This window comes from Homarus americanus, unplaced genomic scaffold (assembly GCF_018991925.1).
Source record: "Homarus americanus isolate GMGI-L3 unplaced genomic scaffold, GMGI_Hamer_2.0 scaffold21314, whole genome shotgun sequence".
In the NCBI taxonomy this organism is placed as follows: domain Eukaryota; kingdom Metazoa; phylum Arthropoda; class Malacostraca; order Decapoda; family Nephropidae; genus Homarus; species Homarus americanus.
In genome coordinates this window covers 248,278-266,216 of record NW_024720811.1, presented here as the reverse complement: position 1 = coordinate 266,216, position 17,939 = coordinate 248,278, and the positions used below count along the sequence as shown (strand labels likewise).

At 40.0% G+C, this 17,939-nt stretch overlaps 1 protein-coding gene across 5 annotated transcripts in view; it reads left to right on the top strand.

The window, feature by feature from the left end:
• The window catches only part of LOC121861184 (alpha-N-acetylglucosaminidase-like), a 40,944-nt gene extending 35,720 nt beyond the window's left edge, over positions 1-5,224 (top strand). For all 5 annotated transcript variants that reach the window (XM_042358754.1, XM_042358752.1, XM_042358753.1 and 2 more), the window contains 4 exons: positions 1,275-1,342; positions 1,900-2,020; positions 2,889-3,156; positions 4,880-5,224. In XM_042358754.1, the coding sequence (XP_042214688.1) occupies positions 1,275-1,342; positions 1,900-2,020; positions 2,889-3,156; positions 4,880-5,034 (612 nt within the window). In that variant the 3' untranslated portion in view covers positions 5,035-5,224. The remainder of the gene's footprint in view (positions 1-1,274; positions 1,343-1,899; positions 2,021-2,888; positions 3,157-4,879) is intronic.
• Positions 5,225-17,939: the final 12,715 nt, after the last annotated feature.

Sequence of the window (17,939 nt, the reverse complement as noted above, 5' to 3'; positions counted from 1 at the left end):
TTAAAAACAAAATAAAAGTAAAAAACAACTAGTTTTTTGCCAAACCACTGACTGATTGGTTCTACGTAATTATAAAACTGAAGAAAATAAGACCTCCATTGTAGCTGTATTAAAATTAATGTAGAAAAATTAATATGGTTGTTTTAAGTAATGTTATTTAATGTTAATAAATGGAACAATGGAAGTAGCTAACAATTAAGGGTAAAAAAAGTGAGATCGCATATGTAAACATGCCATAGTTTGCACTCAACAAAAATTTTAGTAATCATTTTTTACATTATTTTGATTACATGTACAGTTCAGCTTTGCCCTTAGGACAGTGTGTGCATGTAAATGAGTTTCAATAAATGAATAAAGTTACATACTGTATATCGAGCAAAAAATAATAATTGGAAAACTTTATGTAGACAGAGCTTGGATGGCTAAATTTTAGAATGACCAATAATTTTAATACTGTACAGTATAAAAAAATGCATAAATATTAAAGTGCACAATTTTCTTGATATTTACTCCATTGGAAATGAATGTAAACATAGAAGAGATTACTGAATTGGCTGAGTACCTCCTCAGCTTATCAGCTGATGTTCAAAACAAAATGTGATTTTCGTAAGGATTTCGTTAATTGAATTTTTTTTGTTAACCGAATTGAAGATTCTTATGGAAGGTAATTCGTTAACCAAACTTTTGTTAACCGAAGCGTTTGTTAACCGAGGGACCACTGTACAGTATATCCAAAAGGAGGATGCATGGGAAGGGGGGGAGAGGGTTTTTTTTCTTTAATATACAATTTTTCTGTTTCTCATCTGATGTTAGATTAGGAAAAAAAAACCTCATTTGTAAGTATGAAATGAAACTATTTTTATGTGTACAATCTAGAAATGCCTTAACATTGAAGGGGAACACCATAGCAAAGCACATGAGTGACAGTAAATGATGGGAGATAGTGTCTTTCATGATTCTTGACCACCCTGTATCATATGAAGAAAAGTTTGCAAATGTAAACAAGTGATTCATCAGTACAGTTCATTATTTTGTTATTATTCCAGGGTGTTGTTTATGATCAATGACGTAAACTGTAAACATGTCATTGTTGATTAACTGCTGGTATCTAACTGTTCTGAATTGAAAGTTTTATTTTGCATCTTAGAAAGGGGATTTACTATTTTGTTATCTTGAAAGAGAAACTTAATCAAATTTTTCCTAACCTAAACTAACTCATGCAGCCTGCTTCTGTATTTCAAAATATGATAAGTTATATTTTTGGTTTATCTCAGCTGGTGGGAGGACAAATGGTGCTGAGACTTGTACAGAACTACAACAACAATGTACTGCTTGCCCTCCAGTAAGTGTTATGTTCAATACAGTAATATTTTGAGTAGTGTTATCTGGAGTGCAGAATACTATAATATGGAAGTGTCACTTAGGCTTATATCAAGTAGTGTTGTATGGAACATTGTTACTTAAATTTTTCAAGAATAGTGTTACTTAGATTTGTTAAGAACAGTGTTATTTGTACTTAAATTTCTATAGAACTGTGTTAATTAGATTTGTATAGAACAGTGGTAGTAAGGTTTATAAAAAATATTTTATATAGAAGAGATGTACCTCTTTTTATCTGGAGTGGTGATTTATAAAACACTGTTTCTGGTACTTCTTTTCTTGCAGAGTCGTGTTACAGTAAAACTTAACATGGGTACAACAGTTATGTGAGGGTTCTTCTGTGGGGAACATTTTCTTTCCCAAACTGATTTAGACCACAAAAACTCAAATAATTGGTGTAAAATATAGCTCATGTTGATTTAGACTTCAATTAACCAGTAAGCATGGATTTCAATCACCCTCATGTTAGATATGTTTTGTCATTTTTGTAATAAGCTTTTAATTGCTCATCCTGAACAGGGAATCTCACATCCTCCTTCAGGAGCTACTGGTGGACTTGGACCTCCTCCTGGGGACATCTCCAGACTTTCTCTTGGGGCGCTGGGTAGATGCCTCTGCCTCCTGGGCCACTAGTGAAAAGGTACACAAACCCCTGTGAGCTATTGATGAAGACCATATTTACAGTTGTAAGCAGAGGTTGAGTTTTGAACACATTTCATGTAAAAGAGGTTTGACCTCAGTTCTAAGTTACACCCTGAAGTTAAACAATCACTTGAATTCGTCAACTGAGGCTATGAGAAAACAGTTCAACCACTGTACTGTATTGTTTCCTTATGAATTGTCACTGTTGGTAGTTTCAAGAATTAACTCAGTCATTTACTGAATATTCTTTGTAAAAAAATAAAATTTAAATTAATTATTTATAGGAGATAAGTATTATGCATTACTGACCACCTCTGAACACAAGGACGGCTAAAAATAGCCACAGGCGGTCACAGTCAAGGTCACTTTCCCTTTCTTGTCACTGGCAAATGGGGGTGGGGGGGGGGGGGATGATAGCAGCTGTGTTTATTACCGGGGAATATTGTTCTTTTACGGTATGTTAGACTGGTTTATAATGCATTTTTATTATTTTAATATACCGGTAATCTTCATTTTAATCCAGCTTCCCGAACGTAAGTTTCAGTATAAAATAATTAATGGTAGGACCTTGTGAGTGGTTTACCATGTTTCCATCACCACTCTTGACACGCTAAACCGCAATATTTAAGAGGTAAGAATTTTATCTCTGGTGCTTAAGATGACCCCCTAACTTTGGGCTGGTTTTTTTTTGTTTTGTTCAAATTCCGTCTTGTAGGCCGAGATATACGGTAATTATGATTATGATTTATTTTATCATAAGGGTTGCAGGAATGGAACCTCACAATCAAAGAGTTAACCACTGTATAGTATACTATATGTTTGTGTAAATGCCCAGTAAGCACTAACTTTACTCTTTGTACCACCAGGAACGTGACCATTATATTTTCAACGCCCTGAACCAGATCACCTTGTGGGGGCCAACGGGAGAGATCCATGATTATGCCATCAAACAGTGGTCTGGTCTAGTCCTAAACTACATCAAACCACGCTGGGAATTCTTCTCACAGACTCTTCTTACCAGTTTAGAGCAAGGACTGCCCTTCGATGAAGACCGATTCCGCTGGGATCTATTTACTCTTGTGGAGGATCCATTTACAAAAGATACTAATATTTCTTATCCTTCCCAGCCTCAAGGTGAGTGTTAAGTGGTATTGTTGATAGTCATAGTATTTATGTAGATGGTGGTACTGTTAATATTAGTGGTAGTGTTTATGGCAGTGGCATTGTTAATATTAGTGGTAGTGTTTATAGTATTGTTGGTGCTTTAATGGCAGTACAGTAAACCCTTGATATAACGGACACAGTCTATAACAGACCTCGGCTTTAACAGACCCTCTGACCAGTTCAGATTAGGTTCATACATTACAGTGGTCTCCTCGGTTAACGAGCGCCTCGGTTAACGAGATTTCGGGTAACGAGTTACCTTCCATAAGATTCTTAACTTCGGTTAACGAAAAAAAAATTTGATTAACGAAATCCTTACGAAAATCATGTCAAGCGCCTTCTACCCGCTGGCGGGAATGCACGTCATATTACATTAAACCAATCACAGCTAGCGGCGGAGGGAGGTAAGGAAGCAAGGCCCAATCACAGTCCGATACGTCATATGACGTCAGCGATAACGCAACAGAGGCATCCACTGCTCAACCTACCTGCGCCACTTGCCCAAGCATGGCGGGATGATGGGAGATGGTGGGAGGTTTGAATCCAAAAATGACGGCGCTGCAGGACCGCCAGCCGCTCTCCGCGTATATGAGTAGATGCACCGCGTAAATTGGGCATTCCGGTTCTGGCAGGGTACCGAGTAAATGACAAAACGCGTAAACGAAACCCGCATAAACCGAGGTATTACTGTACAGTATTAGGAAAAAGATAGGGGGAGTGTCTTTTTTTTTTTTTTGTAAGTTACTTCCTTTAATTTGCTTGCTTTAATTCCCTCCAAATTACTTCTTCATTCCATTTGTAGTTGGTGTAGGATCTCACATATTAATTTTGTATTGACCATTAGGTCAAAAATAAAGGATCCAAATTTGAAATCCCATTTGAAAAGAAAAAATCTTAATTTTATTTAATGGTAGAGGGAAGGAAGCAAACAACATGAAAACCAGCTCCCTTCCTTTAGTAGTAAATTGGTAGAGGTACTTTATGACCTTTTATGCCAGAAGAATATTTGGAAGTGATACTGATGAACCCTTTGGTTCATTGACTGATGACCGGGCACAGGTCGCTGACCCACATCGGGGCCTGGGGGCAAAAATGTAATACAGTAATATTAATAATAATAATTCATTGTAAATAAAATTTATAATGTAAAATACAAAATTGAAAATAAAATAATAATGATGATGATAATAATAATAATAATAATAATAATAATAATAATAATAATAATAATAATAATAATAATAATAAAGAAATACTAAAATGAAAAAAGATCAAGAGTGAGAAACAATATACAGTTTGTATTTGTGTTGTCAATAGTACGAGAAACAACTGAGACCCTGCAATTGTGTGTAAATGAGGCAGAAAGTTAGATCAGCAACCTGGGACTTGGTCACAATTTTCATGATGCCGTATGGCAGCAGGGTCTACCATTAAACAATACATTATGCTTCTAATATCTTCCCAGGCGGTAGTACCTCCCTGTTTGGTAGCTGCCTACTACCTACTAGCAATTTTTTCATTATCTTGGTTTCTCTGTGTGGATAGTATAACCTGCTCTTAATCTATTATACCCTTTCTTAAGGATGTTTGGTGGTAGTGCTCACACAATACTTGCTGTCTCCCCTCATGCTTAAAATTAAATTTTATATTTCAGTCTCATATTTTTGTATATTAATGTGGCTTGTCTTTTTAGGTGACCCCATTCAGACTGCTATCAACTTCCACACCAAGTACAGGCCAATATTTGATTCCCGCTTTCTACATATTCTTGAGAGGCGTTATCAGAGTTCTCTTGGTCAGCTTGCTAAGATGAAAATGATGAAGAAAGAGGTTAAAGGAACTGAATAAAACCAAAGTTGAAAAAAATGTCTACTGAATGTAATATGTATGTTATAATGGTGCTGGTGAAAGTGGTAATGTTGTAGAGGGAGAATATATTTTACTAGTTATAATTTATGGTCCCTTTAGGTTTAGACCCAGTGTAGCCACTTGATCAACCAAAATAAATTTTTTGGGCCGAAATGTCCATCTACGGTTATCCTTATACTGTATATCCCACTATCAGTACACCCCCTGCTTAATCTATGGAGTATCCTTTTTACTTCGTTTCTTGTTTGCATTACAGTGAACCCTCACTTTAAGTGGTCCTCTTCGTAGTTGTCGTTGTCTGCTGCTTGGGGGGCTGAGGTGTAGCCGTAGTGAGGCCAGGAAACTGGGCTGCACTTTGGGTGTTGACCGGTTGAGGAGGTTGGCTTTGTTGTTTTTGCCTTTAGGTTTCCCACATGAAGGTACTTGGCACACTTAGGAGTAATTTTTTCCCCATTCTTCAACTTGGTAAGGCAGGAGTGTGTGCCGTGCTTCTGCACGCAGACGGCGCAGATTTCCTTGTACGTGCACCTCGTCTGATGGTGCCCGCATTTCTGGCATCTGAAGCACCGCAGGGTCTCCGGGATGAAGGGCCTCACTTCGTAGATCCCCCAGGTTTTGAGGTCTATGGTACTGGGGGGTGGACCGTAGTGTGTTATGAGCACTTGTTTTGTAGTGTCCTTTGGTCACTCATCTTTTAATGAAACATTTTTCTGTTTTAGAGAATTGAAGCTTTTTGTTTATAGTAGGGAATTTTAATTTCTAAGAAGAGTTGTAGGATCCAACTTGCTACTTTTGTTCACAAGGAGGTGGTCCTATCTTTTTGGTTTAATTGAAAGATTGAAGCTTGACTTGAAGGTACAGTATTTAATGGCTATACAGTTCTTTTTGTTTTTGTATTGAATTTGATAATTTTTAGATGTATTTTGGTATTGGTGGTGGGTTGTCGACTCTTATTCCACTTAATCTGAACCAAGCGTGTTCTCTTGTTCTTCTTACTGGTTCATTGTTGAGCCAGTTTGCTACAGTTTCTGAGTCTAACTCTCGTACTTATCCCATGTTCTTTTGGCTTGGGTGTAGATGTCTACGATTACTGCGTTAATGTTGGCTCTTCTATGGAGTTCTCCATTTGTTACTCTTTCTTCGTAACTAATGTTATATATGAATCTTAAGCTTTTATTTTGTACCATTTGAAGTTTCTTGATTCTCGTTGCACCAAATGAGTTGGTTGGTACAGGTGGGTAGCACATTACTGATTTTATTAGTGCCATGTATAATTTCCTTTTGTTTGGTATGTTCAGTTTTTTTAATCTTCTTATTTTTGAGTTTGCTACGTAGTTTGTGGACTTTTTCGTTGATGAAGCTCTGGTAACCATTTGTTGTGAGTTTAAGTCCCAGGATGCTGCCTTCGTTGGTGTATGTTTGAATTTCTCCATCGACTATTACTGGTTCGACCTTTTTCTTGGCAATTGGTATGATTTTAAATTTGTTGATGTTTGTCCGTATTTTCCATTTCTTTTCGTAGTCATTTATGTTTTTTATTGCTAAGGCCGTATGGCGTGCTATCATTGCTTCTGATTTTCTGGGATATGATATGCTTTGTGTGATGTCATCGGCAAAGATTATGTGTTCGCTATGTTGCGTTGGTTCAGGTAAGTTGCTCGTATATATGGGGAATAGTGTTGGGGATAGGACGCCTCCTTGGGGCACTCCGCTTTCTAGGTCGAAGGGTGGACCTAAATGGTTGCCAATTTGCAGCTGTGCTGTCCTCTTTTGAAGGTAGTCACATAGGATTCTTTCTATTTCTGCAGGTAGGTCTAGTTTTAGTATTTTATATGCTAGTCCGTTGTGCCACACTTTATCAAATGCCTTTGCCACATCTCTTAAGACTATGTTTACTTGGTTTCCTTGCTGTTTTTCTTTGGCTATGATTTCTGTTATTATTGCTATTGCCATTTGGGTTCCTCTCCCTCTTCTAAAGCCGTGTTGTTTTGAGTTGAGTTTGTTGGGGTTAACCAGAAACTTATCCAGTCTGTTATTTAGTATGTGTTCCAAGAGTTCCATGTGTTCCAGTAAGGATGCTAATGTGTTATTCTGTAAGTACTTAATTAGTTAAATCCCTTAAATTTCAATTCTGTAAAAAAAGTATATTTTAGGCGACAAATTATTCGACCGGCAACTCACGTGAGTCTAGGTTGATCCATGTTTCAGTGAATGCTATTATATCGATTTTTTCGGCACATACCAAGGCCCTAATATCATCCATTTTGTTTCTCATACTTCTACTGTTCGCATAATAGACATTTAAGTTAGTCGTGTTCTGAGTCTTCCCTTTACTGCGTTTAGTTTTAAACTCCCTGTTTAATTTAGTTTTGTCATCATTCCTAACACTATTTCCCTGTAATCTTTTACTTTGTTTACCCGCTCCCACTGCAGTTTCCCCCACCCCCGTGCCCATATGTTCCCCTAGCAGTTTAAAGACTTTGATATCCTTTGAACTGCCTCCTCTAGAGACCCAGCCAGGGTTGCCACCCCATCCCGAGAGAGGTGCACCCCATCCTTAGCATAAAGGTCCCTTCTGCCGTAGAACTTGTCCCAGTTGTCAATGAATGGGACAGATATTGACTTGCAATATCTGTCAAGACGGTCGTTGTAGTGGATTCCTCCCCTACAAACGCTTGTCGCTGAGTAGCCGACCCCGCGAATTCCCTAGTGTATGCCTCGTGGTCTAGGTCAACCAGCGCCGCCTTACATGATGGGGGTCAACTATTAAGCCACGCCTACCTTCGCTAAATAAGACCTGACCTCGTGGTGACCTAGCCCTTCTTCTAGCTACAGCCGCAGCAAGCAACACCTCCTCCTCCTCCTGCCTGGTGGCCCTCGCCCCTGCCGGCGAGCATGGCGACCCACAAGCTGGTCCTCCTCTGAGCACCCTCACCAACCAGCTCTCTCTATTCAACGCTTGTAACCATGCTGCCTTCCCAGCACCAAGCTGCACTGTACATCCAATACAACATGTATATAGAGAGCACATTGTGAGTTTCCTTTCGCCATCCCATCCTGAGTGTGAATCAAATATCCTGAACCCCACAGTATATTTAATGATCACACAATCTGTTAGCGATATCGTTAGCGCCGCTGATTTTCAAAATTGCGAGTGCAACAACGGCACTAAGTTTTAGAAAAGTTGATCGCTAATTTGTGAAAACTATTTGTACTAATAATTTGCTGCCGACTGAGGCAGCACAACTACGTTCCATTCATCAAACAAATTAATTGGATTGAAAGAGAAAAGAAACTGAAAAAAATGATAAGAAGGTTGAAGAAAGAATTTTGCTTGAGTGTCGAGGCTTTCCTGGTTCTTCAGCCACAGAAGAACACGAGAAAGATTTATTCAACTGCTTCAAAGTGAAATTAAAACGCACAGTTACGATCAGTACCCCAACCTGAGACATACGAATCTATGAGACCGAGACATTATTAGGCCCATACGTGGAACACTGGGTCCAGGTCGTGTGATGTCTCGGATTAACAGGTCCTTGAGTCTCGAGGTTCATGGATCGGGTACAGGACTGACAGGATTTTATTCCGTGACTACAAGCGGCCGAGCAGTTCAGATTAGGTCTGTGTTTTTGAACAGTCCGATTTTTTATTTTATTGATTCTAATTGTTTCCTTTCACAACAATCCTTCAAGACAGTCTTTCTCACAACATAACTGTTGAGCGGTTTCTTCTGTAGGGAAAAACAGAATGAATCCTAAAAGATCAAAATTTTCCGTTTCCAGTTTTTAGGAACAAGCTGTTAAAAATTAAAACGAAAGGTGAAGTATTACTATACAGTATCTATAAAGTTCCTGCTAAATATGAACCTAAATAAGTGAAATTGGCATTTTTTTCTTTAGTTTAAGAGTACTGTACTGATCACCCATCGTGTTTGTGCAAATCACCACAACGCTTTCCAGTGGTATCCATTTTTTGCTCTGGAATTTTATAATTTCTTTCAGTTTGTATATTTGGATGGATTATAGCTTTATAAATTGAATAACGTGTATCCACTCTTTCACTGAAGACAAACGGCGCCAAGTTTTATGGTGGTTACAGTTAAATTTAAGAGCTAGCGGGAAGAGCACCAAGGGGTCTCTCTTTAAAGCCTGGAATCGACATGGGTGGGTCTACAGTACACTCCTATAATATGGTGTCGTACTGACTTGCTACATTTTCAGTTAATAACAGGGAATAAAATAAGCTATTGAATATCCACGTATACACATGTCAATTACGTCCTGTATTACCATTAAGTTTGTCTGTGGCAAGGTGTTCTCGCACGATCTCAGGCGGTTACCCCTAAAATTGATAACACTGAGAGTTACGTTCTCTTTTAGAGCGGCTCCTCTGCTGTCCTTGCCTGACGTAGTCACCCACAAAAGTCCTGTCGCCTCTCCTGAACCACAAACCCCTAGATCAGACTCGTGAATTCGAGGCAGTAGATATTGAAGCATTATTTTGTCTACAAATGATTCGGATTCACGAGTCTGATCTAGGGGTTTGTGGTTCATTAGTCTCCAAACAATTGGGGTAACCGCCTGAATAAAAACCTTGACACAGACAAACTTAATGGTAATACGTACAGTATAGGACTTAATAGCCGTGTGTGTACGTGGAGGACGTTTTACCATTATTTTTTTAGACACCAGAAAAATTAACCTAATCTATCGAAATGTCACGTAACATGACTTATCCAAAACTATTTTTATCAAACCTAATCTAGTCTAATTTTACTTAACTAAACCTACCTTAACCCAATCTAATGACGTTAGGGTACTTTTGATTACCTTACATAATGTTAGGTTGATACGGGCCATTTCACCTTCTCGCTGCTTCGTCATATTGCTCCAGTTATAATGATACACTTTTATGAAACAATCTGTGATGTAATTAAATATTCTTAAAATAAATATTGTAAGTATTTTACTGTTTCAGTTTTTATTGTGGTATTTGCCCCATGTGTTAGACTAGAGTGGTTAATCTTAGGGTGAAATAAGCTGAGGGTTAATCTTCAGGTGACCCATTTATTGGGTCTATTGTATAATGTACAAGGGCGGATCTGGGAGGGGGCAGCGACGTCTCTTGCAGGTGAACTTTAAAAAATTGTTCCACAACGTTGGATTTGATGATAAACCATAAAGCAGTCAGGAGCTTTTTTTCTGTGGAAGGAGAGAAAGGTTTGGTAGTATTTCACCATCATCAAACCTTGGGGCTGTCCTTTATCTCTGGGACCCCCCTCCCCATAAACTGAAATGCTTAGACCCACTCTTTATGTGTTTTACAATCTGCTATTCACGTCTTAACTGGTGAGCTTTGTTTACCCATTAACCTCACGCCCCGCCAACCTCTTTGTTATCTCGTCAGCACAGATGGTAAGCGAGAAAACCAGAGGACGCATGTCATTCTGCACGGGGAGTCTCACGTCCTCCTGTTTACCGCAAGCCTTGGTATAAACATAAGGATGTGAGACTCAAGTGTCCCGGTCAGGTTACTTGGTCTCGGGCAGCAGAGGGGGAAGGGTTCATATAAGTGCATTACCTATTCCAAGCACCACCACCACACGAGCCAGGAACAAGGACGCCCAACGCGCACTGACACACCCATCATTAGTAGTAACACTGACACACTAAGCACTTGCTATATCGCGTGTGTAGCACAGTGTTACAGTTGGCTGCATCAGGAAATGGGCACCAGTATCGCGTGTACTCCGCTACTCAGTATCGAAATTCGATGAGGAATGTGTGGATCAAGGTCATTCGTGAAGTTATGCTGAAAGGTATTACGGTGACAGTCCATTCCATACCTATTTCAAGGTCACACACTATTGGCCGTACTCACGCGCGTGTTCCCCGAAACAATGATCTGCGTGACTGGTAATGAAGGGGGTTCGGAGGCGATGTCATGACAGGAGAGCTGCGAGCTGACTGATCGCTGGTTCGGGGGTACAGAGACCGTTAGCCACCCTCGTCTTTCTTGGGAACCAGCAGGAGGCAAGTGGGGAGCATCGATCTGGGTGGTTGACGGCGGGCTGGGTGGCGCCACGCACCTACAGTAGCTGGGTGGGGGACGGTCAGCTGTTGGCGGCTTACTCAGACAAGGGATGGTGATGTTGTGAACAATACTACTACTGATAATATTATTATTAATAACAACAAAACACTGTTTCAAGAAGCTTTGGGTGAGACCACTTTTGAGATGATGCATCCAATTGACACATCTAACATACTAACAAAGACGCTCAATATTGGGTAAGTAACAAAGACACACCGCACAGGCCTAAGCTAAGTAACAACCAAAGAACTAAATAATACATGTTCTGTATCATCGACACATAGCAACACCAAAAATACATATGACAAATCATTCACATAGCAAAGCCATTCAAGGGGTTGTGGTGACACTGGTGAGGGCGGGGTGACAAGAGTGTAGGACAAAAGCCCCAAGAGCAAATAATAAGAATTTTTAAATAATGTAAAATACTGTATTATATTTATTATTTCATAAGACTGTAATACCTAACCTATCCTATTTCGCACTTTAATTGAAGGGCTTTTGTCGGGGGGGGGGCTTTTATCCTAGGGGGCTTTTGTCCGGACCCCGTTTAACAAAGACATTCATGGGATTGTGGTAACACTGGTGAGGGCGGGGTGACCTGTTTGGGTTATTTGGGTTGGGATCCCTCATTTTTTAGTTTAACAAATTTTTTGACAAAGCTTGGAGTACAGTTTGCCTATTCTGAGTAATTCAGTCAGCTCTTGACACTGAGGGTGGTATCACTTCTCACTGTCACGCAGGACAGAGGTGATATATATATATATATATATATATATATATATATATATATATATATATATATATATATATATATATATATATATATATATATATATATATATATATATGCTGATAACCACAAGGAAAGAAGAAAACACGAAGTTCCCAAGCTCTTTCGTGTAATTCACATCTTCAGGGGTGAGTATTTTTCTATTTTTTATATATATATAACATGCTCCCATGTTGTTCCATATTATTCCTGTAATGATGTGTTATATTTACTATTATATTATCTAGTCACCTTACCCTGTGCTGTTAAGGTTTTAACTGTCATTATTTGTTCAAGCCCATCTTATTTCTTTATTTAGTATTGTAACAAGTATTCTTCGTTCTCTAACGACCATCTGCATCGTTAAACGACCCACCGGCTGGTCGCTTGGCGCGAACCGACCATATATACTGTATAGTACTCCACCTGTAGACAGAGGCAGTTCAGTCCTCTTGTCATACAGTTCACATCCTTTGAGTGACTCTCGTCACCTGTTACTTATACTTAATTTATTTGTGTTGTTCCTGTCGCCACCAATGTGGTATATCTATGTGAGTACCTATTTATGTCTCTATTTATGTCCATCAGTATTTGCTTAGTTACATTTAAGTAATTCAGTGTTGTTTCACGTTAGTTAATTTCAGTGTTAGTTTTTATATGTTTATGCAGTGTTAACGTAATCCAATGCTTTATTTTTATTCTTTTGATGTTTCGATGTTTAGTATCATTGTGTCTTAAAAGTTTCGATGGTGAATCAATTTGTTGTGACAGCCTACGAGGCTCTTTATTGTGTTAATATTTAATTTAAATTCTTAAAGGTTTACTTTATTTATTTTTATTCCCTTTTAATTTACTTCACTATTTTGTTTGGTTACGCCTAGAACCTGGATATTTAAGTAAATTAAGAGACGGCGTAACAATATATAAATATATATATATATTTATAATATATATATATATATATATATATATATATATATATATATATATATATATATATATATATATATATATATATATATATATATATATATACACACACTCGTGGTGGGAGAGGAAGTAGCCCTCGGGTGATCCTCAGGTCCGGGTAGCTCTTGTGGAGACAGCTCAGACACAGGAGCGGGCGCGGCTTGCTGTGGGTGGAGGACAGGTTGAGGCACCAAGTGTTGTGAGGATGGGGGCAGGACTTCGCTCGGGGGCAGCAGGACACACCAGGGCAGGCCCGGTAGGCGCTACACCAGTAGTGAAGGCCGCCGGCGGTGGAGTAGGCCGTGAGCAGGGGGGTCTCACAGAAGGACGCTATCAAGATTGGGGGTCTATATATTACTCCTGTGATTAATTTTTCCCGACCGTCGCCTAATTCTATCCAAATTGTTTCTGTATTCCTCTCAGTTTTATTTCCTTATTTATTTCACACTTCAGATTATCTAACATAGATTGCTACTCCGCCTCTTTTCCTGGTCTGCCTATCGGTATGGAACAGTTTGTAACCCGCAATTTGGTATTCGATTGGTAATTCACGTGTGTCTAGGTTGATCCATGTTTCAGTGAATGCAATTATATCGATTTCTTCGGTACATACCAAGGCCCTAATATCATCCATTTTGTTTCTCATACTTCTACTGTTCGCGTAGTATACATTTAAGTTAATCGTGTTCTGAGTCCTCCTTTACCGCGTTTAGTTTTAAACTCCCTGTCTAATTTAGTTTTGTCATCATTCCTAACACTATTTCCTGTAATCTTTCGCCTTGTTTACCCTCTCTACTGCAGTCTCCTCCACCCCCGTGCCCTATGTTCTCTTAGCAGTTTAAAGACTTCGATATCTTTTGAAGTGCCCCTCTAAAACCCCAGCCAGTTGCTACTCCATCCCTAGAACAGGTGCACCCCATCCCTAGCATAAAGGTCCCTTCTGCCATAGAAGTTGTCCCAGTTGTCAATGAATGGGACTGATATTGACTTGCAATATCTGTCAAGACGGTCGTTGACACCAATGCCTTGACAGTTGGGATTAATAAAAAAATATAAAAACTGACTCAAGATAAAAGAAAAAATGCCCTTTTATCGTTGACCAAGAAGTAAGTAAATGCTTCTTAATTCCCGATACAGTAGTTAAGTATTTGTAGAGTTTGGCGTTAAACGACAGCCCCACACACATACAGTGAGTGGGTGGGTTTCCGTGAACCAGTGTGGCCAGGTATCAGCCGCCACTATCACCACTGTGATCTGGGTTTTCCAAAAAGTCACAAGTAGAAAACTCATTCACCAAAGAAGTAGGCATCATGTCGCAAGCACAGCCCCATTACCGAATAACAGCGATGGTGTGTATGTGTGTGTGTGTGTGTTTTAGTATAGGTTTACGACGGACACAAGACTTTATATGGTTGTAAAGTTTACTGTTTACACCCATATAAGTCGTGTAAACTGTAAACCGTTCGCAATGTTTAATTACTGTAAATGTGTAATAGTCTTGAATCACCTGTAAATTACGCATGCAAATTATTTCAACTGACGATTAAACACCTAACCTAACCTAACCTTCCCACCAGGTACTGTAGCATTAGGGTATTAAATCATCAGGTGAAATAAATTACTTGTCTAATCTTCAGGTGATCCGTAGTTTTTGTTATTCAGAGTAAGCAGTCTACAGGAGCTGCGACTTACACGACAATACTGTATCTCGGGTCGATGGGTATAACACGACGCTCTCTCACCTTGGCAGTGTTTTTGTTAAGTGGGAGGATTAGTTGAGGGTTTTGTGTGAGAGAATGTTGGTGGTTGGATGAAGATGGGAGGTTATGGGTGAGAGTGTAGGGTGTAGGATGGTGGGTGAGGGTGGAGGAAGAAGGCCCCCAATACTCACTCCAGTAATCAATAACGCCACAAAGAAAGGCAATCAGTGGTGAGCAGGTTAAGTCACCACCCTCGTCACAGCTGTTCCTATCTGTCGTCACCAGTGCCGGATTTAAACCAGTGGAGGCCCATGGGCAGCCTCTTTGTGGAGGCCCCCCCTCATTATAACTAACCAAGAGGGTGGGGTGGCGAGTGAAGCGAGCCTAAACATCTGGGAGTTCCGGGGGGCGCTGTAAGCCCCAGGAAAAATTTGAACACTTCTTTGGAGAATTTTGAAGCCATATGCAGTTATATTGAGGAAATTAGAACATTGAGAAATTTTTAATTAACTGTATTTTTATTGATAGTGTACAAATTCCCAACACACACACACACAAAAGTGAGACATGACTGGAGTCATTCATGGGTTTCAGTCGACCAGCCTGATATAGCTACTACCGCACATGTCAAAAATTTTCAAGAGACTTCACAGAAAAGAATATATTATTAGTTATATAGAGAGATGATTCTTTGCATTATTTATGAATTTCAAGGGTAGTTAGCCTAATTTTATCACGCTTGCTGAACATAGTTTTACGTGATGGAATAGATAAACATGAATTTTAAAGAATGAAAATAAAAATAATCCAAATGAATAAACAAATAAATAAAATATTGTAATGAGGCCCCAGATTGTGGAGGCCCTGGGCAGCTGCCCACTTGCCTCCTGAATCCGGACCACCCTCGTCACAGATGAGAGAGAGAGATGGGGAGCAAAAATTATTGGTCACATATATGAGGAGTACTGTATACCCAGAGTTTCTCGTATATATCGTTATGGTAATAAACTGAAGCACGTAACTTAACCACGAGCAGCTACCGAGACCACATTGTGCCGTGTGTATTTTCGGCAACGTGACATTTCTAGTGGCTTAGTCACGACAGAAGGTCATACTAATACAAAATTACTCACGGATTAGTCCGATATAACCCCAACCGAGATCTTAAGTCGAAGAAAATTTCCTATCAAGTTCACCAGATTTGTGGTTTTCACATATACCGACGCTTGATTTAAGGAGAGTACGGCTGTACGGGGACGGATGTACCCTATCAATGGACTGAAGAATGTGGGGATGGACGCCCGCTCACTGTATCTCGCCCGTTCTCTGAGATGTACTCTTTGAACTCGTGTAACATGGGGTGAAGAGAGCCGATATATTAAGTTTCTAGCAAATATTGATAATAATAATAATAATAATAATAATAATAATAATGTCAGTGAAGTTTAGGTTGGAGTACAAAGTGTGGCTTTGACTGTTAATACGGCAATTGTCTTTGTTCTACAGTATTGTGGTGTTGATGTGGAGTGTAAGGTAGTTGGGTATAGTGCTTCTGCTAACTGTAAGTAAAATGTTGCCCTGGAAACAACAGTGTGGGTGATGGTGATGACTATGGCCAATCATCACTGCCACGCCTCCTCACGTCTTCTCTTCCCCTTCGCATCTCAAACATCAAATTTCATCCTCCAACATCGTGATCTGCCGAGTGGCTCTCTTGCCTCCCTCTATCCTCCCCCTCTCCCGCCTCTCACCTCCCTTTCTCTGTACTCCAGCCCCTCTTCCTTAGGGTGTTTTATATCGCCCATTGCTTCACTGAGGGGCACATAGTTTTAGTTTTAGTTTAACAAATTTATTGACAAAGCTTGGAGTACAGTTTGCCTATTCTGGGTAATTCAGTCAGCTCTTGACACTGAGGGTGGTATCACTTCTCACTGCCACGCAGGACAGTGGTTCATACACAAAGAAATATATATATATGTATATGTATATGTCAGATTCATGGAGGGGCACATAGAAATGGTGTGTGTGTGCGCGACCTGACGAACACGATTGCTCGAATTACTAACAATGGATTTTAATTAACCTGGTGTTGATATAATTATACCAACAAGATCTACATGATGACAGTAGTCAGCATCTAGTGCAGCAGCTTCTCTTGAGTTGTTGTTTACCTTCAGTGGCATCCTCAGTTTGTTTCTTGTTTTTTCTTGTGGTCAGGTAGTTGTTTGTGGGGTATGGGTTGTTTGGTTCACACTCAGGATGGGATGGAGAAAGGAAACTCACAATGTGCTCTCTATATACATGTTGTATTGGATGTACAATGCAGCTTGGTGTTGGGAAGTGGCAGCGTGGTTACAAGCGTGATGTAGAGAGAGCTGGTTGGTGAGGACGCTCAGAGAAGGACAGCTTGTGGGTCGCCATGCTCGCCGGCGGGAGAGAGGACCGCCAGGCAGGCGGAGGAGCGAGGGCCGCCAGGCAGCTGCGGAGGAGGAGGTGTAGCTGGCTGGTTGGTGTAGGTAGAAAGAGAGAGGTCCCCACGAGGTCAGGTCTTAAATAGCGGGGGGCAGGCGTGGCTTAGTAGTTGACCCCCGCTCCGTGATGTATGGCGGGCTGGTTGACCCAGACCACGAGGCATACACTGGGGAATTGGTGGGGTCGGCTACTCAGCGACAAACAGCGTTTGTAGAGAACCACTACAATATCATCTCTGAATATAATACACGACACTGCTTTATTAGTTGCCCAGTGTTTGCCAATAGATGTTTTCACTTGTACGTTTGCGTGTATTTGCTTAGTATTACTCCGTGTGTTTAGCATGGTGTAGTGTGCGGTTAGTGAGATGTGTGTGTGTGTGGACGAGGGTCCTCCGCCTCTCCTTTGTTCTCTTCTCCCCTCCCCTCCACACCTACACATGTACTGCTTCTTAACCCCCGTGAGTCATACTTAGTGATGAGTAGGTGAACCAAGAACTCGAGTTATTCAGCACTACCACACAAGCCACTAGTAGTGTCAGATAGTGTTGGGTTGTGCCTGACCCAAGCTCCTGTCACTTAAGTTTCGTGGAAGTATTTTAGCTGAAGACTGTACTTGTGTGTCAAAATTTTGGTTAGGAAAAAAGTCACATTTCCTTTAAACACCATAGATACTAATTAAAGTAATTAAACAAATGGTATTTTAAGTCGCTTATTAACTGACAATACAAGGTTAGGTTCGGTTTTCAGATATTGACATTAATGATATCAGTTTTGATATAAAACTGTGATCTCTTACAGTGTCTATGGTATATAAAGGACATGTGACTTTTTTCTGACGACTTTTTCCTGTGACTTTTTTACCTGGATTCCAGAGTG